The sequence below is a fragment of the Cnephaeus nilssonii genome (genome assembly GCF_951640355.1).
Source record: "Cnephaeus nilssonii genome assembly, chromosome: 4".
Classification (NCBI taxonomy): domain Eukaryota; kingdom Metazoa; phylum Chordata; class Mammalia; order Chiroptera; family Vespertilionidae; genus Cnephaeus; species Cnephaeus nilssonii.
In genome coordinates this window covers 2,171,786-2,198,802 of record NC_137075.1, presented here as the reverse complement: position 1 = coordinate 2,198,802, position 27,017 = coordinate 2,171,786, and the positions used below count along the sequence as shown (strand labels likewise).

The window sequence follows — 27,017 nt, the reverse complement described above, 5'->3', positions numbered from 1 at the left end:
ACGTTGAGTTTAATGGGAATATACAGTATTTTATACTGCTTCCATTTTTAAATCAAAATTTAAATTAAATAAAATTTAAAATTCTGTCTTTTCTTTGTATTTTTGTTTATTTTTTTTAAAAAATAATTCTTTATTGTTGAAAGTATTACATATGTCCCATACCCCCCCCATTAACCCCTTCCACCCCAAATCTGCCCCGAGCCCCAGTTTCTCAACGCCTCATTGTCTGTACCCATGGGCCATGCATATATGCATAAAAGGTCCTTGGTCGATTACCTCCCACACACCCACCCTCCCCCACCTTCCCTCCAAGATTCCGCACTCTGTTCCATGCTTCCATGTCTCTGGATCCACTCGTTCAACAGTTTATTTTGTTACTTAGATTCCACATATGAGTGAGATCATATGATACTTGTCTTTCTCTGACTGACTTATTTCAATTAGCATGATACTCTCCAGGTCCCACCAGGCTGTCTCAAAGGGTAAGAGATTCTTCTTTTTTTACTGCTGCATAGTATTCCATGGTATAAATGTACCACAGCTTTTTTTTTTTTTTTACCAAAGTTTTTTTATTCACTCATCTACTGATGGGCATTTGGGCTGTTCCCAGATCTTCGCTATTGTAAATTGGGCTACTATGAACATGGGGGTGCATACATTCTTTCTGATTGGCATTTCGAATTTCTTAGAATATGTTCCTAGAAGTGGGGTCACCGGGTCAAATGGAAGTTCCATATTTATTTTTTTGAGGAAGCTCCATACTGCTTTCCATAATGGCTGCATGAGTCTGCATTCTCACCAGCAGTGTACTAGGGTTCCCTTTTCTCCACATCCTCACCAGCACTTGTCATTTGTTCATTTGTTGATGGTAGCCATTCTGACAGGTGTGAGGTGATACCTCATTGTCATTTTAATTTGCATCTCTCTGATGATCAGTGACTTTGAGCATTTTTTCATATGTCTTTTGGCTTTCTGTATGTCCACTTTGGGGAAGTGTCTATTTAGGTCCTTTGCCCATTTTTAAATTGGATTGTTTGTCTTCCTTTCATTAAGTTGTATGAGTTCTTTATATATTTTGGATATTAACCCTTTATCAGATGTATCATGTTCTCGCATACAGTGGGCTCCCTTTTTGTTTGTTTTCTTTTGCTGTGCAGAAGCTTTTTATTTTGATGTTGTTTCATTTATTTTCTCCTTAGTTTCCTTTGCCCAAGGATATATATCCATAAACATTGCTACAAGAGATGTCTGAGATTTTGCTGCCTATGGTTTCTTCTAGGATTTTTATGGTTTCACAATTTAGAGCATTTTATCCATTTTGAGTTTATTCTTTTAAAAAATATTTTTATTGATTTCAGAGAGGAAGGGATAGGGACAGAGAGAGAGAAACATCAATGATGAGAGAGAATCACTGATTGGCTGCCTCCTGCACGCCCCCACTGGGGGTCGAGCCCACAACCTGGGCATGTGCCCTTGACCGGAATCGAACCCAGGACCCAAGGCTGACGCTCTATCCACTGAGCCAAACCAGCCAGGGCTTGAGTTTATTCTTGTGTATGTTGTTAGTTGGTGGTGTAATTTCATTTTTTGCATGTATCTGTTGAATTTTCCCCATACCATTTGTTGAAGATGCTCTCTTAACTCCATTGTATGCTCTTGCCTCCTTTGTCAAATATTAACTGAGAGTAATGGTTTGGGTCAATTTCTGGGGTCTCTGTTCCATCCCATTGATTTGTGCCAGTACCAGGCTGTTTTGATTATCGTGGCTTTGTAGTATAACTTGAAATCTGGCACTGTTCTTTGTTCTTCTTTCTCAAGATTGTTGCAGCTATTCAGGATCTTTATTGATTCCATATACATTTTTGGAGTATTTGTTCTAGACCTGTGAAATATGTTGTTGGTATTTTAATAGGAATTGCATTGAATCTGTAGATTGCTTTCGGTAGGATGGACATTTTAACGATGTTGAGTCTACCAATCCATGAATATGGTATATTCTTCTACTTGTTTACATATTGTTCTTTCTCTTTTTTCAACATACTGTACTTTGCCGAGTACAGGGCTTTTGCCTCCTTGGTTAAGTTTATTCCTAACTTATCTTAAAGTTTTTGTTGTAATGGTAAATGAGATTGTTTAGTTTCTCTTTCTTAGAATTCATTATTGGTGTATAAAAAAGCCATCGATTTTTGGGTTTTGAGTTTGTATCCTGCTACATTGCCAAATTCATTTATTAAATCTAGTAGTTTTATGTTGGAGTATTTAGAGTAGGCATGTCAAACTCATGGGCTGCATGTGCCCACAATTAATATTTTTGCGGCCCAGCAAAAGAAACATTTTAATAAAAATTTTGTAACTTAATTTTTACAATATCTTGTTATACATAATTATTAATAACAAACTACAATGTACACTATTGACTGATTACTATAATCGTGCTGCATTCATTTCCCTTATGCGCCTTACATTCAGGTGCACCATTTCTCTCCACTAATACTAGCAGCGAATCTTTTAGCAGCCAATTGTCATGTCATTAGTCTTGGACTGACTTGTTTGGTGTTCACAACAGGAAATATTTTGCTTTTGGAGAATAAGAAAAATAGGTTTATTTGCATTACACTTATTAATTTGTGCAGTTATTCAGTGTCTGATAAGCTAATGTTCAAGATAAAATATTAATTTTTATTAAAATGTTCTATTATTTATGTTAACAATTACTCATTTATTTCAGCCCTTCGTATTCAGCATGTCTCTATTGAAATAAACCTACGATTCTATGAAAATTGAAGCTTTTATTTTTTTGCGGCCCACATAAACTTAAACCTTGTTTATGTGGCCTGTGTTAGCCTTTGAGTTTGACATGCTTGCTTTAGTGTTTTCTATGTACAATATCATGTCATCTGTGAATAATGAGAATTTTACTTCCCCCTTTCCAATTTGGATGCCTTTTATTTCTTCTTCTTGTCTTATTTTGCTTCATGATAATGCACCATCCATTTTGAGTTTATTCTTGTGTATGGTGTTAGTTGGTGCTTCTTCCAGCACCATGTTGAATAAGAGTGGTGAAAGAGATGCCCTGTCTTGTTCCTGTTCTTAGGAGAAATGGTTTTAGTTTTTGCCCAATGAGTATGATGTTTGCTGTAGTTTTGTCATATGTGGCTTTTATCACATTGAGATATGCTCTCTCTATTCTCAATTTGCTGATAGTTTTTTTATCACAAATGGGTGTTGAATTTTGTTGAATGCTTTTTCTGTGTCTATTGATATGATCATGTGATTTTTGTCTTTCAATTTGTTTATGTGATTTATTACATTTAATGTTTTGCAAATATTGTACCACCCATGCATCCCTGGAATAAATCACACATAGTCATGGGCTATGATCTTAATATATTGCTGGATATGATTTGCTGATATTTTGTTGAGGATTTGAGCATCTATGTTCATCATGGATAGTGGCCTATAAGTCTCTTTCTTTGTACTGTTTTATCAGGTTTTGGAATTAGGGTAATATTGGCCTCATAAAAAGAGCTTGGAGGAGTTCTTTCCTCTTGGATTTTTTTTGGAACAGTTTGGGGAGTATAGGTATTACTAGGTGTACCAGTTAATAATGGATTTTGTAATAAAAGAAAACACGATAATTTTAAGAGAAACATCAAAAGTGCTTTATTCAAAGTAATGTCCATCATTAGCTACACATTTCCCCCATCTTTCAGGTAATTTGTGGATACCGTCCCAATAGAACTTTTCTGTTTTGAGGCAAATCATTCAGAGTCCCAATTTTCCACTTCTTCATATGTTTTGAAGTGCTGCTCAGAAAGTGCGTGTGCCATCGATCGGAATAAGTGGTAATCTGAAGGAGCAAGGTCTGGTGAATACAGCAGGTGGGTTAATACTTCCCAGGCAAGATCTTTTAATGTGTCTTTAACTGGTTTTGAAGTGTGTGATGGTGCATTGTCATGAAGCAAAATTACTTTGCTCATTCTGGTCATTTTACAGTCAAAGTGTGGTTCAAATTGATTATTTGTTGTCGGTAGATCAGTATTAATGGTTTCACCTGGTTTTAGAAGCTCATAATACACCACACCTTCCTGATCCCACCAAACGCAGAGCATTGTCTTCTTTCCAAAGTGATTTGGCCTTGCAGTCGATGTTGATGGTTGACCTGGATCAAACCATGATTTTGTGCATTTGGGATTCTCAAAATAAATCCACTTTTCATCACCAGTCACAATTCGATGCAAAAAAGACTTTCTTTCGTGCCGTTGAAGCAACATTTTGCTGATGACTTTTTGGTTTTCCATTTGTCTTTCGTTCAGTTGATGTGGCACCCATTTTCCTTTAAAATCTTTCCCATTGCTTGTAAACAATCAGAAATTGTTTGCTGAGCAACGTTCAAACTTCCTGCAAGCTGTTTTAGAGTGTGACACACATCCAATAATGCTTGTAATTGTTGGTCTTCAAACTTTTTCGGTTGATCTGGGCATTCTTTGTCTTTTATATCGAAATCATCACTTTTAAAACTTTTAAACCAGCATTCACAAGTATCTTGAGATGGACCATGTTCACCATAAGCTTCCCGAAGTATACAATAACTTTCAGCAGCACTTTCCTTCAAAATAAAGTAATGAATTAAAACTTCCCACAAATGCTCTTTTTTTTGGGCACGAAATTCGACATTTTTAAGCATAAAAATATCTATGATGTTAACACCTTCAGCAAATTTGACATATGAAGTTTTGAACCTTGTTGTCAATACAACAAAATAGCATACATATCAAATTGCATATATATCAACATATGTGTAACTTCATTTATTGAAAAAAAATCCGCATTATTAACTGGTACACCTAGTAGTTCTTTGAATTTTTGGTAAAGTTGTCCAGACCAGGGCTTTTATTTGCTGGGAGTTGTTTTTTTTTAATTACTATTTCTATTTCATCAGTTGTTATTGGCCTATTCGGGTTTTCTGATTCTTCCTGATTCACTCTTGGGAGATTGTATTTTTCTAGGAATTTGTCCATTTCATCTACATTTTCTAGCTTGTTGGATACAGTTATTCATAGTATTTTCTTAGAATACTTTGTATTTTTGTGGTGTCAATGGTTACTTCTCTGCTTTCATTTCTGATTTTACTTATTTGGGTCCTTTCTCTCTGTTTCTTGATGAGTCTGGCTAATGGTTCATCATTTTTTTTATCCTTTCAAAGAACCAGCTCTTGGTTTCATTGATTTTTTTATACTGTTTTATTTTATTTTTTTATCTCTATGTCATTTATTTCTACTGCAATCTTTTAAAAAATATATATTTTATTGATTTTTTTTACAGAGAGGAAGAGAGAGGGATAGAGAGTTAGAAACATCGATGAGAGAGAAACATCGATCAGCTGCCTCTTGCACACCCCCTACTGGGGATGTGCCCACAACCAAGGTACATGCCCTTGACCGGAATCGAACCTGGGATCCTTGAGTCCGCAGGTTGACGCTCTATCCACTGAGCCAAACCGGTTTCGGCTCTACTGCAATCTTTATTATTTCCTTCCTTCTACTTACTCGGAACATTTCTTATTGTTCTCTCTCTAGTTCTTTAAGTTGTAGGGTTAAATAGTTTATTGATGATTTTTCTTGTTTTTTGAGGTATGCCTATAGTGCTATCAATGTCCCTTTCAGGACTGCTTTTGCTGTGTTCCAGAGGTTTTGGTTTTTGGTGTGTTCATTTTCATTAAGTTTTTTATTTCTTCCTTGATCTTGTGGTAAGCCATTGTTTAATAACATGCTATTTAGTTTCCATGTGTTTGAATGTTTTGGGGTGTTCCTACTGTAGTTGATTTCTTATTTCATTCCACTGTGATCTGAGAAGATGCTTGATATGTTTTGTGTCCTAACATGTGGTCTATCTTTGTGAATGATCCATGTGCTTTTGAGAAGAATGTATATTCTGCAGCTTTGCAGTACAATGTTCTATAAATGTCAATTAAATCCATCTGATCCAGTGTGCCCTTTAGAGTCACTGTTTTCTTGGTAATTTTTTGTCTGGAAGATCTATTCAGTGAAGTCAGCAGGGTAGTAAAGTCCCCTACCATAACTGTATTGTTGTTAATCTCTCCCTTAAAATCCCCTATTTATAAAATCCTCTATTTATTTACATATTTAGGTGCTCCTATATTGGGTGCATATATGTTTACCAGCGTTATATCCTCTTGTTGGGTTGATCCCTTTAGTATGTAGTGACCTTTGTTGTTTCTTGTGATGGCCTTCATCTTGAAGTCTACTTTGTCAGATATGAGTATTGTTACTCCAGCTTTTTATTCTTCTCCAATTGCATGGAAAAATTTTTTTTTCCATCTCTTCACTATCATCCTTTTTGTGTCTTTTGTTCTGAGGTGAATCTCTTTTAGAAAGCATATAGTTGGGTCATGTTTTTGTATCCATTCAGCTACACTATACCTTTTGATTGGAGCATTTAATCCATTTACATTTAAGGTTATTTTTGATAGGTACTTATTTATTGACACTTTAATTATATATGCCTAGCTTTCTCTATTTCTTCTTCACATTACAGCAATCTTATTAGCATTTCTTATAATGCTGGCTTGGTGGTGATGTATTCCTTTAGCCTTTTTTTTTTGTCTGGGAAGCTCTTTGTTTGACCATCTATTTTGAATGATAGCCTTGCTGGTTTCAGATTGTTACTTTCCATTACCTTGAGTACTTCATGCCATTCCCTTCTGGCCTGTAGACTTTCTGATGAGAAATTAGGTGTCAGCCTATGGGAGCTCCTTTGTCAGTAAGTTTTCTTTTTCTCTTGCTGCTTTTAATATTCTCTATTTGTCTTTAATTTTTCATTTTAATTATGATGTGTCTGGGCGTGGGCCTGTTTGGGTTCTTCTTGCTTGGGACTCTCTGTGCTTCCTGAACTTGTGTGACTTTTTCCTTTACCAGGTTAGGGAAGTTTTCCGCCATTATTTCTTCAAACACATTCTTTACCCCTTTCTCCCTTTCTGCCTCTTCTGGCACACCTGCTATTTGAATATTGTTACATTTCACATTGTCCCATAGCTATCTTAAGCTGTTCTCCTGTTTTTTAATTGTGTTTTCTTTTTGGTTCTCTGATTGAGTGATTTTTTTAACTGTGTTTTCTACTTCACTGATTCAGTCCTCAGCTTCCCCTAATCTGCTGTGTATTCCTTCCAATGTGTTCTTTTTTATATATTGATTGATTGATTTCAGAAAGGAAAAGAGAGGAGAGACAGAAACATCAATGATGAGAGAGAATCATTGATTGGCTGCCTCCTGCATGCCCCCTACTGGGAATCAAGCCAGCAACCCAGGCATGTGCCTTTGACTGGAAACGAACCTGGGACCCTTCATTCAGTCCACAGGCTGATGCTCTATCCACTGAGCCAAACCAGCTAGGGCCAACGTGTTCTTTATTTGTGTTATGTCATTCTTTATTTCTGTTTTCATAGTTACTATATCTTTTCTCTTGCTATTGAGCATCTTTACCATCATTATTCTGAACTCTATGAGATAAATTTCTTATCTCCATTTCATTTATCTCTTCTTCTGGAGAAATTTCTCGTTCCTTCACTTGGGTTTTCTTCCTTTGTCTACTCATTTTGGCCGTCTGTTTGGCCTTGTGACTATGTATTAGGTAGATCAGTTATGCCTCTCAATCTCTAGTGCAGGCCAGTGTCAGATGCTGTTTCTGACTAATTAGATCAGGCAATGACTCACAGACTCCAGAGACCATCTCTGCCTACAGACTGATAGGATTCCATCTTGAATTGCTCTCAGGCAATCGTGCACAGGTGTGACAAGAGTTTTTCTCAACAGGGTGGGCAATTGCTTCTGTCTGGAGGCTTATTGTTATTCTCAGTCTCTTAATGGGCCTTAGCCACCCCACACTGTGGGCAAGGTGTTTTCCAATAGGATGGATCTACTCTCTTCCCTCCAAACAAGGCCACCTGTATAACAAATGTCTGCATGAGAAATATGACCTCCGCACACATCACAGGAAACTTCTGAGCTCTAACCCCCGAGCCCCCGATCCTGGCTTCTGCTCACACAACTCCAGTCCATTCTGCCCTCCCTCTGCTGGAGCACAAGGTGGGTGGCTCCACAGGGAATTTTGTGTGTTGGACCTTTAAGAGGATGCCTACATTTCTAGTTATCTCTTCCTGGCAGACAGCAACTCTGCTGCTTTTCATAGCCAGATGTTATGTGGGTACCCTTCTCAGTTCTGGTGCTTTTACTGGGGGTGCCAGCATGGGGATTAGACCCCAGAGTTCTCAGTGGCAACCCCCAATAGCTGAGATATCTCTCCAGAATTTCAGTTTCTGTCTGCGGGTGCCCGACCATCCCTTTTGTGCCTCCGCTCCTCCTACCAGTCTCTATACAGTCTCTCTTCTGTCTTTGTATTTTAAGTGGTCAGTAGCTACATATGGCCCATAGCCACCTTCTTAGACACTGTAGTTCTAGATATATTGATCTCTGAGGTATACTGTTCAGCAAAAAAGCAAGCTACAGAACAATGTCTATAATACCCTACATTTTGAATAAGAAAGGGAGGGAACATATAATATAAATAGTCATGTGCAACAACATTTTCGTTAATAGTGGACTGCATATCCAATGGTGGTCCCATAAGTTATAATGGAGCTGGAAAATCCTTATCACCTAATGACGTCATAGCCATTGAATATTATAGCACAATACATTACTCACGAGTTTGTGGTGATGCAGTATAAACAAACCTACTGTACTGCTGGTCACATAAAAGTGCAACACACACAATTGCAGTAGTAGGTTGTGTAAGTGCATTCTGATGTTCACATACAATGAAATTGCCCAATGACACTTTTCTCAGAACATATCCTGTTAGCTAAGCAGCATATGATTGTATTCTTATTATTTGCTTGCATTTACATTAAAAAATGGATCAGTACACAAGAGACTAATAAAAATAGTCAGCTGGCCCTAACCGATTTGGCTCAGTGGATAGAGCATCAGTCTGTGGACTGAAGGGTCCCAGGTTCGATTCCGGTCAAGGGCATGTACCTTGGTTGTGGGCATATCCCCAGTAGGAGGTGTGCAGGAGGCAGCTGATCGATGTTTCTCTCTCATCAATGTTTCTAGCTCTCTATCCTTCTCCCTTTCTCTCTGTAAAAAATCAATAAAATATATTTTAAAAAATAGTCATCTGTAGGGAGTGGATGTTAACAGTATAGATGGGGACAGGGGTGTGAGTAAGAGGTTTTACTGTATGCCTTTTTACATTGCTTTGACTTTTTGAACCACGTGCATGTATACAGGGATATTTGTACGAACAAAGATACACATTCCAATATAACACAAACTCAGAGAAGAGGTTGAAGCAAGCCCTAAAGAAATGCTAAGACTATGGGAACTCTGTACTATCTTTAAAACTTTTCTGTAAATCTAAAACTATGCTAAAATAAACATTTATTAAAAAGTAAAGGAAATGGCAGCTCTTGTCCCTGGCCTGATCTTACCTCTCCCCACGTCTAGTCCATTTGGGTCCTTTGGGACTTCTTCACTCAGTGATTTCACAGATCTCTCCATGTAAACTTGCCTGATTGGAATGTGACAGTGTTTCTCCACACACGTTGCCACTTCTGCATGTTGTTGCCTCAGAGAGTGGCATTACACACCAGCCAGTCACCCAAGTGATCAACCTGGTATCATGCCTGACTCCTTTTTTCCTCACTCTTCCTCCAATACCAATCAATCCCCAAGGACTTCTTATCCTCAAACAGATTTTTCACCTGACCCTTCTCCCCATTTACAGTCATGGCCACATCAGGGCGCCACCACTTCTTCCCATAATTACTACAATATCTTCCTAACTCCTCCAGGTCCAATTTCTCAATATACTGCCAGAGGATCTTTGTGAAATAAAAATCTGACATAGTCACTCCCTTTCAATGTAGTCATCCCTTCTCCACCCCATCCACCTCCACCCTGCCACCAGAAACACCCACAGGATGAAGCCCACTTCCCTCTCTATCATATGGCTTCTGCCTTTCATGAGTGATTTCCTTCAGCTCTCATACAAAGAGACTAGAGCCATACTGAACTCCCTGTAGTTCTGCAAACATGTCATGCTCATCTCACATTGCTTTCATTGTACAGCTTGTTCTTGAAATGCCCTTCCTTTTTCAAAACTCAGCTTTATCTCAACCACGAGAGGCCCAGTGCATGAAATTCGTACACAGGGGTGTGTGTGTCTCATCCCAGCCTGCACCCTCTCCAATCTGGGACCCCTCGAGGGATGTCCGACTGGGACCCCTCGAGGGATGTCCAGGTAGGATCGGGCCTAAACGGGCAGTCGGACATCCCTCTTACAATCCAGGACTGCTGGCTCCCAACTGCTTGCCTGCCTGCCTTCCTGATTGCCCCTAACTGCTTCTGCCTGCCAGCCTGATCACCCCCTAACCACTCCCCTGCCAGCCTGATTGATGCCTAACTGCCCTCCCCTGCAGGCCTGGTCACCCCTAACTGCTCTCCCCTGCAGGCCTGGTTCCTCCCATCTGCCCTCCCCTGCTGGCCTGATCACCCACAACTGCCCTCCCTTGTAGGCCTGGTCCCTCCCATCTGCCCTCCCCTGCTGGCCTGATCACCCACAACTGCCCTCCCTTGTAGGTCTGGTCCCTCCCATCTACCCTCCCCTGCTGGCCATCTTGTGTCCACATGGGGGCAGCCATCTTTGACCACATGGGGGCAGCCATCTTGTGTGTTGGAGTGATGGTCAATTTGCATATTATTCTTTTATTAGATAGGATTTTTGACAAGGCAAAGTTGGCTGACCCCTCGGAAGTCTATGCTCTCACGAGATCTGTTGTGCTTATCATGCTCTATTATAACTAGTTATATGTTTTCCTCCCTGATTATAATGAGAAGAAACCCCTAGGCAGGGTGAGGCAGGTTCTAGAACATGTCTTATCAACCCTTGAATCCCCAGCAACTATCACAATGTTTAGCAAATGCTACTGGGTCAGTCCCAGTAACCACTCAGATCAAGACTGTACAGTGGCCATGTAGGAACAACTGTGGCCTTCCTCCCTGACAACACCTCTTACTAGTATTTGAGCCATTTTATGGTTCTTCTTCATCAATTTGTCCAAGCCATTTTGCCTTAGACTTCATACATCTCTTCTCTCTGCCTCAACCCCTTGATTTTTTGCTTAGTTAGCCTCTAATCATTGTTCATTTCACCCCTAATCTCAATTAGGTCACCCTGCTACACTTTCCCATAGCACTTGACTTTTTTCTTTTATAGTCTCTCTCTCTGTCTCTCTCTCTGTCTCTCTCTCTGTCTCTCTCTCTCTGTCTCTCTCTCTCTCATTTACTTCACATCTGTTTTTTCACTAGGCTATAAGCCCCATGCAGGCAGGGCCTATGTCTGTTTTTCTCACTACTATGTGTGTGTGGTGTTTGATACTAGAAGATGATTCATGTTTTGTTGAGTAAATGAACTAAAGAATAAAAATCTGTTAAAATTAACAGTATTTCATGCCAGCATCATTTCTTGGGGGCAACATGGTCCACCAATTTATTGCCTATCGAATGATGTAGAACATCTTATTTTATTTGATATACACTAATTGTGTTTAGGATTCAGAAAGCACTTTTTCATTCTAATGTTTTGGGATTTAGTAAAGAAGTCTGTGTACCTAACCACTTGTCATTCATATATTCCTGGATTTTTAATAACTGCTCTTCCTATCTTTAAAAATCCATTTCGTTGAATCTTCTTTAAGGCTTATCCATCTGGTGCATTCAGTTTAGCTCACCTACTGGCTCTTTTCTGCAGCCTTTCCTGAATTAGTTAAGTGACCTGCTATATGCTCCCAACAAAATGCTGTGCCTGCCACTACTTAAACCCTGACTGACCATCATGAGCTCCTGCTGTGGCTGCCCACTGTGCCAGGGGGTAAAAACAGGCACAAAATCTTCCCAAGGGAAGAATACATCAGAATGCCCAGGAGTTTCTCCCCTTTGTGTTTAAGATACTGGCTCCCCATCCAGTAAAAAAATCACTGCTATAAGAAGCCACCATTAACTGATGAGAATCTGTCATATTCTTTGGAAGTGCTGGGGTGGAAAAATGGTTGGGAAGGAAAAGAGGGCAGAGTACTCTAGGGAATACCAAATTATCATCAGACAAAAGACTAGAAGCCAATACCAAGTAATTATGTCCAGGACAAAGAAATGTGGAAGCTAAGAGGGGTGAGACTTTCAAGTAGAGAATGATCAGTAGTGTCAGGGGACTCAGGGGATGGAGTGAAACTAAGGGCTAAAAAGTCTGCACTGAATTCAGCAGTCAGGAGATGTATACACTACAATATCAGTGTGTGTGTCTGTCACTCTACCCCTCTTTTCAGCTCCTACTTTATTGCAAACTCCAAAAGAGGAAGAACTGTGTTTTCATTTTTGTACCATGCATGTCTGTTGAATCTTCTTATGCTGTCCATCTCTGGCACAGTGGCCAGAATGCCACATGATTCCAAGGTGAGTTGCCACACCACATGCTTAAATAAAGAGACACTCAAGCTTTTCTTTTTTAAGTTTTTGAATTATAAAGTTCAATTCTTCATTTTAGTTACCCATGTTCTCCTTGGCTCTTGTTTTCATAAATAATTAATAAAGATAAACAAAGGAAGCCATTTAAAGAAGGTAGAGTCCTGGCTGGTGTGGTTCAGTTGGTTGAGTGTTGTCCTGTGCACCAGAGGTCGCTGGTTCAATTCTGGTCAGGGCACATACCCAGGTTGTGGGTTCAATCCCTGGTGCATGAGGAAACCAATCAATGTTTCTCTCTCACATAGATGTTTTGCTTTCTCTCATCCTCTCTCTCTAAAAAATCAGCAAAAAAACATATATTTTTTAAAGGGAGAAAAATAATGGATGCAGAGATTACATGTAGACAACCTGATGTCCAAGGATGGTGGTAAAAACTACCTGTGCCCTCACCCTAATTCAGCCCAATTTTCCTTGCTGTAGATTGTCATTGAGCTAGTTTCTTTAATGCTTCAGATACCTCTCAGCTCTGACTTCACTCACCAGTTTGAGCAGGCCAGGAGAGCATCATGTGGATCACTGGCACTTTGCTAGGTAATTAATTAGCTTTAAAACCATGCCAGATATGATCCTAAGTGCTTTGAAGAAAACACAGCAATTTACTTTTATGGATATGATCAAGTGCTCATACTTGCTACAAATATCCTGATTCAGAGGAAACAGCATAGGAGACTATGGTTACAAAAATAACTTGATGACTAATCACTTGACAATCCATATGGTCCCCAAGCCCAGATACCAAAAGGCTTCTTGATAAATGTGAGGTGTTTAGGTGCCAGGTGATTTATTTAAAAACTAGAGGCCCAGTGCACGAATTCGTGCATGGGTGGGGTCCCTCAGCCTGGCCGGTGATTGGGGCCATCTTGCCCAGTACAGGGAGAGGGACTGTGGGAGGTTGGCTGGCCACAGGAGGTTGGCTGGTCACAGGAGGTTGGCTGGCCATGGGAAGTTGGCTGTGGGAGCACACTGACCACCAGGGGGTAGCTCCTGCATTGAGCATCTGCCCCCTGGTGGTCAGCGCACATCATAGCTACTGGCTGGTTGTCTGGTCATAACAGTTGCTTAGGCTTTTATAAATATAGATTAGATCCTGGCTTAAGCTTCAGGGTTCTGCTTCTGACTCACTTTCCCTGGAGCTCAGGGTTTGTGAGGTTCAAATTACACTGAAAACAGGAAAAAAATATCCTCAATAAAAGATCTGCTACAGAATATGAAGATAAGGTGCAGAGAGAAGAAAGCGAGCAAAAAAATTGGGGTATTTTAAAATTAAATTTTCAATAATCCCAACCAATTGTTATTTATTAAACTAATAAAAGGGAGCAATATTGTAGACAATAAAAAATTAGTTTATAGCTGGGTTTGAGGATTAGATTTTTATTAATTTTATTTTATTGTTTAAAGTATTACACATAGTACTACATATATCTCATTTTTTCCCCATTGACCTTCCCCCAGCCTCCCCTACCCCTGTTGCATGACCTCATCCCACCCCCTCAGTGTCTTGTGTCCATTGGTTGTGCTTATATGCATGCATACAAGTCCTTCAGTTGATCTCTTTCCCCCCCTTCCCAACACTCCCCAACCTTCCAACTGTAATTTTACAGTCTGTTCGATGCTTTACTACCTCTGTATTTATCTTTTTGTTCATCAGGTTATAATGTTCTTTATTTTCCATAAATGAGTGAGATCATGTGGTATTTTTCTTTCATTGCCTGGCTTATTTCACTTAGCAAATGGTAAGAATTCCTTCTTTTTTTATAGCAGCGTAGTATTCCATTGTGTAGATGTACCATAGTTTTCTAATCCACTCATCTGCTGATGGGCATTTAGGCTGTTTCCAAATCTTTTTATTTATTGTATTTTTTTAATTTAATAAATCTTTATTGTTCAGATTATTACAATTGTTCCTCTTTTCCCCCCCATAGCTCCCCTCCACCTGGTTCCCACCCAACCCTTTGCCCTTACGCCCCCACACTGTCCTCATCCATAGGTGTACGATTTTTGTCCAGTCTCTTCCCGCACACCCAACACCCCTTTCCCTCCGAGAATTGTCAGTCCACTCCCTTTCTATGTCCCTGATTCTATTATATTCACCAGTTTATTCTGTTCATCAGACTTTTTTATTCACTTGATTTTTAGATTCACTTGTTGATAGATATGTATTTGTTGTTCATAATTTTTATGTTTACCTTTTTCTTCTTCCTCCTCTTCTTAAAGAATACCTTTCAGCATTTCATATAATACTGGTTTGGTGGTGATGAACTCCTTTAGCTTTTTCTTATCTGTGGAGCTCTTTATCTGACCTTCAATTCTGAATGATAGCTTTGCTGGGTAGAGTAATCTTGGTTGTAGGTTCTTGCTATTCATCACTTTGAATATTTCTTGCCATTCCCTTCTGGCCTGCATAGTTTCTGTTGAGAAATCCAATGACAGCTGTATTGGTGCTCCTGTGTAGGTAACTAACTGTTTTTCTCTTCTTGCTTTTAATATTCTCTCTTTATTTTTTTCTCTTGGCATTTTAATTATGATGTTTCTGGCTGTGGTCCTCTTCGGATTTCTTTTGTTTGGGGTTCTCTGCGCTTCCTGGACTTGTAAGTCTATTTCTTTCACCAGGTGGGGGAAGTTTTCGGTCATTATTTCTTCAAATAGGCTTTCAGTATCTTGCTCTCTCTCTTCTTCTAGCACCCCCATTATTCTGATGTTGGTACGCTTGAAGTTGTCCCGGAGGCTCCTTACACTATCTTCAACTTTTTGGATTCTTTTTTCTTTTCCGGTTGGGTGTTTTTTGCTTCTTTGTATTTCAAATCTTTGACTTGATTCTCACGATCCTCTAGTCTGCTGTTAGATCTCTGTATATTATTCTTTATTTCAGTCAGTGTATGCTTAATTTCTAGTTGGTCTTTTTTCATATCCTCGAGGGTCTTGCTGAATTTATCAGCCTTTTCTAGAAAATTCTTGAAAAACCTTATAACCATGGTTTTGAACTCTATATCCAGCCATTTGCTTTCCTCCATTTCTTTAATTTGTGATCTGTTTCTTTGTCTCTGCATTTTGGCTGCTTCCCTAAGTTGACAGAGTGGCTTTGTGTGCTAGGTGTCCTATATGGCCCAGTGGCTCAGCCTCCCTAGTTACCTGAGGTGGACACTCTTGGTGCACCCCTTTGTGGGATGTGTGCACAGTCTTGTTGTAGATAAGTCTTGATTGTTGTTGGTATCACTGGGAGGAATTGACCTCCAGGACAATTGGCTGTGAGGATCAGCTGTGTCTACGCTGGGAGAACTTCTGTGCTGGAGACACCCTTATGGGAGAAGACTTGCAAAAGCCTCTGTACTCAGCTTGGAAGGGGCGGAGTCTCAGGGCAGAGCAGACAGCATTGGTTTCCCATCCGCCCTGCCCTAATAGGCCCCTGTGTCTCAGTGTCCCATGGTAATCACTGCAAGCACCTCTGAGAGAAAGCCGCTCTTGAGTTCCGCCTGTTCCCAGACAGTCCAGTTTCTCCCTGAATGAGTCTGGGTCCCCAGAGTCTCGCCCAGAACTGGAGTTCAGTGCAGTCAGGAGCTTTTGTCTCCCTCCCGCTTGAGAAAGCCAGCCGCGCACTCAGTTGCCAGTACTCTTCGTGTGCGCGTCTCAGTACCTCTGCCTCCTGCAGCTCCTCTGAATCTCAGTGTGCTTTTCTCTTTTAGTTGTAGAATTTCCACTCAGCCAGCCTTCCTGTGGTTCTGGATGATGTCCGTTTTGTCTTTTAGTTGTAGTTTTGAAATTGTTGTGCGAGGCAGCAGTTTAGGTGTTTATCTATGCCACCATCTTGGTTTCTCCTACACTTCCTTTCTTTTGGTTGGAAGTTGATAATTGTCTTCTTTCTGCATCCATTTTGTTTCTAATGAAATACCAATTCAAGCATAAACTTTCAAGAAAGATGATTCTTTTTTTCTCCTTTATATATTTCTTCATTCCAAAAATTTCCCACAATATGTGTGCATATTTATAATAATGAACAATGCATGTTTATAAAATTAAGAGTTTTATAGAGGTCTATACCAAGCAATAATAGCATGCTTAATGTTTTCTTTTAGCTTTTTCTTTGAATCTATCTCTCTTTATGCTCGTTAGCCTATATGGAAAACTCTCCACATATTTCTCTATAAATCTAGCCTGTTTTCAACCCAATCTCTCCAGTTAAGATTCCTTTATAATACTGGTTCATCTCAATCATTTAATCCACTTTGCGTCCCAACAAAATTTAGGGCAGGCAATATTTAGTATGTTCTTTATTTCCCAGTGTTATAGAACATTCAATAAATGCTTATTTGTTGAACCTGATGGATTTCAGTGAGAATGAAGAAGCTTGAGTATACAGAAATTAATGTAAAACTATTCAGATAAAAATATTTGCATATTAAACTATATGCATAAAACCTACCAGAAGTGTTTGTCCTTGGGAAATGAAGAAATGACCTGATATAACTATGGTGAGAACAAGATACCCAGATTCTTCATTGGAGTCAAAAACCTTAATAAAGAGAGAAAAGTATGTATAAGACAATATATTTTTGTAATACTAACAAACATAATACTGATAACCAAACTATCTCCTCACATTAGTCTTCCTACCCTGAATGTTTCCTTTCCTCCCATTTAATCTGTAATTATTCTAGAGTTTCAAGTTTATCCTCATATACGGGCTTAATATCCAGGCTTCTTAAAAATGTGACTTTTTGAAACAAACAAGCAAACAAAATACTAGATTGAGAATCAAATGTAAGGTCTGCAAAAATCACTTTTCAGTTATTTTAATAAATCATTAATTATCTTTGAGCCTCAATTTCCTTTCTGTAAAATGAGGACAATCTCTTACAGGGGTGCTGAGAGATTTCAGAGTCTCAGTTTTTTTTTCAGATACACAATTCATATTTCATAATTTCACAAAAGCAGATGCTTTCCTTCAGATGTGCTTTAATTTGTCAGTGTCACCCTTAAAATATGGTGACCCAAACTGACCATAATACTTTTGGTGTGGTCTAATTATCTCCCATTACTTGCAGTAACATTGCCTATCAGAGGGGGTAATCTCATTCAAGAGATAGGCCCTAACTGGTTTGGCTCAGTGGATAGAGCGTCGGCCTGCAGACTCAAGGGTCCCAGGTTCAATTCCAGTCAAGAGCATGTACCTTGGTTGCAGGCACATAGCAGGGAGTGTGCAGGAGGCAGCTGATCGATGTTTCTCTTTCATTGATATCTCTAACTCTCTATCCCTCTCCCTTCCTCTCTGTAAAAAAACAATAATATATATATATATATTTTTAAAAAGAGTGATCTTAGATCAATCAAACTTTCAGAAATTGCATCACCTATGTTGGTATATCGTACTTTCACTTTCTTCATCTGAACCTAAATGTAAGACCTTGCATTTATCCCTATTATATTTTACCTGGTTAAATTTGGTCTACAGTTGTGGTGGAGTTGAGGCAATTAAATCCAAATGTCAAGGATGACATAACTGATCTATAATAATAAAAGCGTAAATGCTAATTAGACCAGACAGCCGAATGACCTTCCGGATGTCCTTCCGGACAACTTTCCAGATGAAACTGGGGCTGCAAGGGCCAAGGCAAGCCACCGCGACTGCAAGGGCCGAGCCCCGTGCATGAATTTCGTGCATCGGGCCTCTAGTAGATACTTAAGAGAGGGATTTGGGTCTTAAGGGACTACTCTGAATAAGAAGCTTTAATATCATTAATACTAGTAAACAAAAGTACTAAGAAATTATTGACTCACATTAATGCTCAAAGTTTAACATAATGAACACATATCTAACTCAACTTAAATATAATTTTATAAGATTACTGAATTTTTTTAACAATGTTCTATCTTATAGTTTCATATGTGGGGTTTGGAGCTTTAATGCCATATTTAAACTCAAGAGCATCCACCAATTTTTTTCTAATTCACTTTAAATTCCAAACTTAAAAATCAAATAACATTCTAGATGTCAAGTTGGAGTATGCTAAGCCCTGCACTATTTCCTACTGTTGTTTTTCTGCCTCTTTCATAGTATCAGAAACTCAGTTATTTGTATGACAGTCTTCTCACCATAGTTTAAATAGATTATCTTACATGGTTCATGACCACTTAAAAACACTAGCTAGGTACTAGATAGAACATGATCAACAAATTCTTTGGGAGACAATATGTTAACATGACAATTTAACTTTTTTTTTTTAGAATTATAACATGGATCCCAAAAAGTGTCCAACACCTAAACGTGCAGCTCAATGAGTAATCACCTCCCAGGTGAAGAAACAACAATACCAGCCTTCCACAAAGTATTCCAATCACTACCTACTCCCTAGGAGGACAATTTCCCATCCTGACTTCTAACACTATAGTTTAGTTTTATTTATATGAATGAAATTATACAGAAAGAATTATTTTATGTATGGATTCATGTATGTGTCTGAGTTCATTGATTTTCATTATTATAAAACAGCATTTTATGACTATCCCACAGTTGATATTTTGTCATTATTTTGTTGATGAATATTGTTTTCCAGTTTAGGTCTAACACTAATAATATTGTTATGAACTTTTTAAAAATTTTATTTTCATATTACAGATGTCCCCTTCCATGCACATTCCCCTCCCTCCCCCTTTGTACCTTCACCTAGCCCTGCCCCTCCTTCCTTCTGGTCATCCCCGCACTGTTGTCAATATCTATGGGTTATGTATATATGTTCTCTGGCTAATCTCTTCACCTTCTTTCATTCCAGTCCTTATATATGTCTTATATATGTCTCTTGTATGAAAATGCCAGTCTTCCTTAATTATTTTATATATTTTTTCAATTCATGTGTAATGACTTACAGAAGAGTCCCAGGAGAATTCTCCCCCACCCTCCAAACCCTTACATTTAATTGCCCACTCAACATCTCCCCATACAGGTCTAACAGTCACCTCAAAATTAACAGCACCTACTTTGAAGTCTGAACCTTCCTATTGATTCATTTGCTCATCCATTCAATATTTACAAAGTGGCATCTGTTGCTTGTCACAGGAGTAGAAGTCCAAACACTTCTTCCCACTGCATCTTGATACTGGAGTCACTAAGGAAAACAACACAGCAAGCACTGGATGGAAGAGCACTTGCTCACATGGAGAAGAAGCAGCAAGGTAAGTATGAGAAGTGATGTAGGTTTCCCGATAGGAGAGCAGTTGGTCTGTATTCACCCCTCTCGTGCTATAGCAGAAGAACCCTCCTCTGCGCCCCATGTATCAGGGGACAGATACAGCAATGGCATTAACCCGGTGCTATATGATGGTTATGCAGAAAAAAGGAGCATAGGCTATTAGGACTCTATCTCTTGGTAAAAATGTGTTCCAGGCCCAAGGTTCATTCTTACATGGCTGAGAAGGGATCAAAATACTGCATGCACAGTGGTCTTTCCACACAAAACACCTACCACACATGCCAGGCAATTATAGGCATTTGACTCCCAGAGTTTCCCATCTCAGAATACAGTAATTCTATCCTCCATTTTCTTAGGTCAAAACTATGGAATCATTCTTGGATCTTCTCCTTTTCTCATACCCATATGCAATACATCAGCAAATCATTCCTATCAACCTTCAAAATATTCAGACTCTAACCACATTTCACAGATCTGGTATGAGTTATCATCATCTCTAGTTATATTATTACTAGAGCCTTCCCCCCCCTGCTGGCCTGGTTGCCCCACACAGCACAAAATTCATGCGGGGGGGGGGGGTCTCCTCAGCCCAGCCTGCACCCTCTCCAATCCAGGACCCCTCGGGGGATGTCTACAACGGCAGTCAGAAATCCCTTCTAACAATTCTGGACAGCTGGCTCCTAATTGCTCACCTGCCTGCCTGGTCACTCCTAACTGCCCCCGCCTGCTGACCTGATTGCCCCTAACTGCCCCCCCTGCCAGCCTGGTCACACGCAACTCCCCCCCCCCAGGCCTAGTCACCCCTCACTGCCCCCTGCCAGACTAATTGCCCCCAACTGTCCCCCTGCTGGCCTGGCTGTCCCCAACTGCAACCACCTGCTAGCCTGGTTGCCCCCCAACTGCCCCCCTCCACTGGCCTGGTCACCTCTTACTGCCCACCATGCTGGCCTGGTCACCCTCAACTGCCCCCCCTGCTGGCCTGGTCACCCCCAACAGTGCCCCTGCTGGCCTGGTTGCCCCTAAATACCCACCCCCCGCCAGCCTGGTTGCCCCTCACACCCCCCCCACTGGCCTGCTCACCCCACGCAGCCTGCTTGTTCAGTCGTTTGGTCATCCCTCGGGTCAGCCCTGGGCGGCTGGGGGGCTGAGGGGACTAAGGGACTCCATAGGAAAGCACGCAGAGCAGCCCAACCTACCTGGGGGTGGGCCCGGCCATGCCGCACACCTGCCACCCTGGCAGGGCTGAGGGGACTAGGCGCCACTATCTTTGAGGGCATGGCAGTCAATTAGCATATTTCTTCATTGGCTGTGGGTGCCACCATATTTGAGGGTGGGGCAGTCAATTAGCATATTACCTCCTTATTGGCTGCGGGCACCACCATCTTTGCAATGGTGTGAGGGTCAATTAGCATATTCTGTTTTATTAGATAGGACTAGAGGCCTGGTGTACAAAATTTGTGCACAGGTAGGGTCCCTAGGCCTGGCCGGGTATCAGGGCCAATCGGGGCCTTTCGGCTGCCAGCCGGGGCCTCCCTTCCTAAGCTGCCACTGCTGGCTGGGGCCTCCCTACCCAGCTGCTGGCCGGGGCCTTCCTTCGTTCCGCACCGTCCCTGATAGCACACGTCATAGCAAGCGATCAAACTTCCAATCTCCTAGTTGAATTCCCAAGGGGACACTTTGCATATTAGCCTTTTATATAGATAGATAGATAATAACCTACTAACTGGATTTCCTATTTCTGTTCTTGCTTCCCCTTTCCAACACATTTTATTTTTAATACAGTGGCCAGGAGTAATCTTTTTAAAACCTAAGTCAGATCATGCCATTTCCAGCACACAGCCCTGCAGTTGCTTTGCATCTCATTCAGAGACTCATGCAAGGTGCTCCACAAACTAGCCCTCCATTGCCTCTCTGCTCTAGCCACACTGCCCTCCTTGCTGCTTCTTGAACACACTATGCCCATTCATAATGACAAAACTTGGGGCTTTAGAAATTTCTGTTCTTTCTGAAATTCTCTTCTAGATCCACATGACTAGATCCATCTATTTCGGGTCTTTCCTTAAATGCCATTTTTTCAGGTAACACTTTTCCTGACCATCCTACTGAAAACTGCCACCAACTTCCCCAGTTACCCAAACCAGATCACTCCTATTATTTTCTCCAGCTTTGTTTTTATTCTTCAATGTTTTCTCCATGTTACTACTTTTGTTACTTTATATTTACTTATCTGTTTGCCTTCTTTAAAAGATATTGATAAATAGGATTATAAACAATACTCAATTAACCCAAAAGAAGGCAGAATAAGAATTAAAAGTGAACAAAGAACATGTGGGACAAATACAAAACAAAAAGCAATATTATAGATTCACATCCAACCCCAACCAATGATCACCTAAAAGGTAAATGGCTTAAAGTGCCTTTCTTGTAGGCAATATATACAGGGTGCCACAAAAGCAGGCTTACAGTTATCATATGAAAAAGATTACAATAATTCACAAATAATGATAAACTCTATAAAAACAAATGAGGGGATTAAAAATGGTAGTGGAGTAAGTGGATGCTGCACAGACATACTCCCAGAAACAAACTAGAATTACACCTAAAATACAGAAAACTTTCCTGAATAATCAACAGAAGACTTGCTAGAGAGAACTCTGATTCCTGAGGACCAAAAGTGGAGACTGCATAGAGACTGGTAGGAAGGGCAGAGGTGTGAATGGGCTGGCCAGGCACACACAGACAGAAACTGAAGTTCCAGGGATATATCTCAGATGTGAGGAGTTGCCACTGAGAACTCTGGGGGGTCTAATCTCCCAACTGGCCCCCCAAACAGAGAGCACCAGAACTGAGAAGGGTACCCACATAACATCTGGCAGTGAAAAGGAGCAGAGTTTTTCTCTCCCAGGGAGAGACAGCTGGAAATGCAGGCACCCTTATAAAGGGCCAACCCACAAAATTCCCTGTGGAGCCACCCACCCTGTGCTCTGGTAGAAGGAAGGCAGAGTAGACTGGAACTGTATGAGCAGAAGGTAGGATTAGGGTTAGGGTTGTGGTTAGAGCTCAGAAGGCAGACACCCATATTTCCTGTGATGAGTCATTCCCTCACGCTGTGGAGATCATCTTTCTTACCCAGACATTTTCTATACAGGCGGCCATATATGGAGGAAAGGCAGTAGATCACCCTATTGGAAAATATATTTCCCAACAGTGCAGAGTGGCTGAAGACCATTAAGAGACTGAGAATAATAATTAGCCTCCAGGCAGAAGCAATTGCCCCACCCTGTTGAAAAAACTCTAGCCATCCCTGCAGACAACTGCCTCAGGGCAATTCAAGACAAAATCTTATCAGTCAGGAGAGAGAGGCGGTCTCTGGAGGCTTTGAATCTTTGCCTGATCTAATTAGTCAGAAAGAGCATTTGACACTGTCCTAAACTAGAGATTGAGATGTGTAGCAGATCTACCTAATACATAGTCTCAAAACCACACAGACAGCCAAATGAGGAGACAAAGAAACAACCCCGAAATGAAAGAACTAGAGAAATCTACAGAAGAGATAAATGAAATGGAGATAAGAAATTTATCTGATATAGTGTTCAGAATAATGGTGGTAAAGATGCTCAACAGTATGAGAAAAGATATAGTAACTATGAAAACAGAAATAAAGAATGACATAGCACAAATAAAGAACACTTCAGAAAAAATACACAGGAATATGAAGATTGAATCAGTGAATTAGAAGACAGGATTGAAAAAATCACTCAATCAGAGAAAAATAAAAAAATTGAAAAACAGAAGGACAGATGAAGGGAGCTGTGGGACAATGTGAAAATGTAACAATATTCGAATAGCAGGCGTGCCAGAAGAGGCAGAAAGGGTGAAAGAGATAGAGAACATGTTTGAAGAAATAATAGCCAAAAACATTCCTAACATGATAAAGGAAAAAGTCACACAAGTTCAGGAGGCACAGAGAATCCAAAGCAAGAAGAACCCAAACAGGCCCAACCACAAACACATCATAATTAAAATGCCAAAAATTAAACACGAAGAGAGAATCTTAAAGGCAGTAAGACGAAAGGAAACTGTTCCTTACAAATGAGCTCCAATAAGGCTGACACCTGATTTCTCATCAGAAAGTCTAGAGGCCATAAGGGAATGGCATGATGTACTCAAGTAATGGAAAGCAAGGATCTAAAACCAAGATTACTATATCTAGCAAGATTATCATTCAAAATAAACGGTCAAATAAAGAGCTTCCCAGATTAAAAAAAAAAAGGGGGGGGTGGGTGGGAGGAGAGAAACCAAGATGGTGGCATAGGTAAACACCTGAAATTGCTGCCTTGCACAACCACTTCAAAACTACAACTAAAAGACAAAACGGACATCATCCAGAACCACAGGAAGGCTGGCTGAATGGAAATTCTACAACTAGAAGGAAAGAGAAAAGCACACTGAGACTCAGAAGAGGTGCGGAAGGCAGAGGTATGGAGGCACGTGTGCGGAGAGGGCTGGCAACTGAGGACGTCGCTGGCTTTTTTGATCGGGAGGGAGACACAAGCTCCCGACTGCTCTGAACTCCAGTTCCAGGCAAGACTCTGGAAACCCAGACTCATACTGTGAGAAACTGGACTGTCTGGCATCGGGTGGAACTCGAGGGCAGCTTTCTCTCAGAGGTGCTTGCAGCGATTACCATGGGACACTGAGACCTGGGCCTCTTAGGGCAGGGCTGAGGATCAGCCATAGCTGTTTGCTTTGCCCTGTCAATTCCCTGAGACCCCGTCCCACCCAAGCTGTGCGCAGAGGCTTTTGCATATGAATGGCCTGGCTCTTTGCAATCTAAAATTACCTAACAAACTGCAGCTGGGTCAGAGAGACCCAGAACATCCAAAAGAAGGCCCAAGGCCCCATAGCAGCTTGTGTAGTTTCACAGCTGGGCCTCATCTGGGCACCTCCAAAACCCAAAGAAGAGGAATCTGCAGATCTCTCTGTAGCTCCTGCTGGGTGGCCTCAGCCAGAGGCCAAATTAGCACCTCCTTAAAGATCCAAGAGCCAGTGTACCCAGTGATCAGAGTGGGACCATCCAGATTACAACTCCTCAGATCCATAAGGGACACACTCAAGGGGCAGACTCAGTGAGCACCAAAGCCCCACTGAAGCAAGTCTTGCCCCATATGGGTTGCACTAGCACAGAAGTTCTCCTGTCATAGACACAGCTGAATCTCACAGCCAGTTGGCCTGGAGGTCAAGTCCTCCCAGTGATACCAACAATAATCAAGGCTTAACTACAACAAGACTGTGCACACAGCCCACAAAGGGGTGCACCAAGAGTGTCCACCTCAGGTAACTGGGGAGGCTGAGCTACTGGGCCCTATAGGACACCTAGCACACAAAGCCACTCTATCAACTCAGGGAAGCAGCCAAAATGTGGAGACAAAGAAACAGATCACAAATGAAAGAAATGAAGGAAAGCAAATGACTGGATATAGAGTTCAAAACCATGGTTATAAGGTTTTTCAAGAATTATCTAGAAAAGGCTGATGAATTTAGCGAGACCCTCGAGGATATGAAAAAGGACCAACTAGAAATTAAGCATACACTGACTGAAATAAAGAATAATATACAGAGATCTAACAGCAGACTAGAGGATCGTGAGAATCAAGTCAAAGATTTGAAATACAAAGAAGCAAAAAACACCCAACCGGAAAAGAAAAAAGAATCCAAAAATATAAAGATAGTGTAAGGAGCATCTGGGACAACTTCAAGCGTACCAACATCCAAATTATGGGGGTGCCAGAAGAAGAGAGGGAGCAAGATATTGAAAATCTATTTGAAGAAATAATGACAGAAAACTTCCTCCACTTGGTAAAGAAATAGACTTACAAGTCCAGGAAATGCAGAGAACCCCGAACAAAAGGAATCCAAAGAGGACCACATCAAGACACATCCTATCTAATAATAGAGTAGTATGCAAATTAACCATCACTCCGCGACAAAAATGGCGGCGCCCATAGACACAAGATGGCGGCGCCCAGGCCCGCAGGAGTCCCCCAGTCCCAGGGAAGGCTGCCGCTGAGAGAAGGCAGCGAGCAGCCCAGCCTGTTGGCCTAGGAGGCGGCTTTGCCCTCCAGCCAGATCCTCTTCTAGCCCTGAAACTGGCCTTGGGTCAGGGAGGCGCCCACAATCGGCCGCCATGATCAGCTTCATGCCGAACTGGGCCTTGGGTCTGGAGGCGCCCGCGCACGGCCGCCTCCATCGGCTGCCCTCCCGGACCCGGTCCGTGGGTCCGGGAGGAGCCCGCGCACGGCCGCCTCCATCGGCTGCCCTCCCGGAACCGGTCCGTGGGTCCGGGAGGAGCCCGCGCACGGCCGCCTCCATCGGCTGCCCTCCTGGACCCGGGCCGTGGGTCCGGGAGGAGCCCGCGCACGGCCGCCTCCATCGGCTGCCCTCCTGGACCCGGGCCGTGGGTCCGGGAGGCGCCCGCGCACGGCCGCCTCCGCCGCCTCCATCGGCTGCCCTCGCGGACCCGGGCCGTGGGTCCGGGAGGAGCCCGCGCACGGCCGCCTCCATCGGCTGCCCTCCCGGACCCGGGCCCTGGGTCCGGGAGGCGCCCGCCCGCGCACGGCCACCTCCATCGGCTGTCCTCCCGGATCCGGGCCCTGGGTCCGGGAGGCGCCCGCCCGCGCACGGCCACCTCCGCCGCCTCCATCGGCCGCCTCGATCGGCTGACCTCCCGGACCCGGGCCGTGGGTCCGGGAGGAGCCCGCCCACGGCCGCCTCGATCGGCTGACCTCCGCGACCCGGGCCGTGGGTCCGGGAGGCGCCCGCCCACGGCCGCCTCCATCGGCTGCCTTCCCGGACGCGGGCCCTGGGTCCGGGAGGCGCCCGCGCACGGCCGCCTCCATCGGCTGCCCTCCCGGACCCGGGCCCTGGGTCCGGGAGGCGCCCGCGCACGACCGCCTCCATCGGCTGCCCTCCCGGACCCGGGCCCTGGGTCCGGGAGGCGCCCGCGCACGACCGCCTCCATCGGCTGCCCTCCCGGACCCGGGCCCTGGGTCCGGGAGGCGCCCGCGCACGGCCGCCTCCATCGGCTGCCCTCCCGGACCCAGGCCCTGGGTCCGGGAGGCGCCCGCGCACGGCCGCCTCCGCCGCCTCCATCGGCTGCCTTCCCGGACACGGGCCGTGGGTCCGGGAGACGCCCGCGCACGGCCGCCTCCATCGGCTGACCTCCCGGACCCGGGCC

The 27,017-nt window shown here is 42.4% G+C and overlaps 1 protein-coding gene across 1 annotated transcript in view; it reads right to left on the bottom strand.

Moving 5' to 3' along the window:
- The window catches only part of REC114 (REC114 meiotic recombination protein), a gene marked incomplete at its 5' end in the record, with an annotated part of 119,540 nt that overhangs the window by 39,513 nt on the left and 53,010 nt on the right, over positions 1 to 27,017 (bottom strand). The window contains one exon of the mRNA XM_079768771.1: positions 17,017 to 17,106. Within this exon, the coding sequence (XP_079624897.1) occupies positions 17,017 to 17,106 (90 nt within the window). The remainder of the gene's footprint in view (positions 1 to 17,016; positions 17,107 to 27,017) is intronic.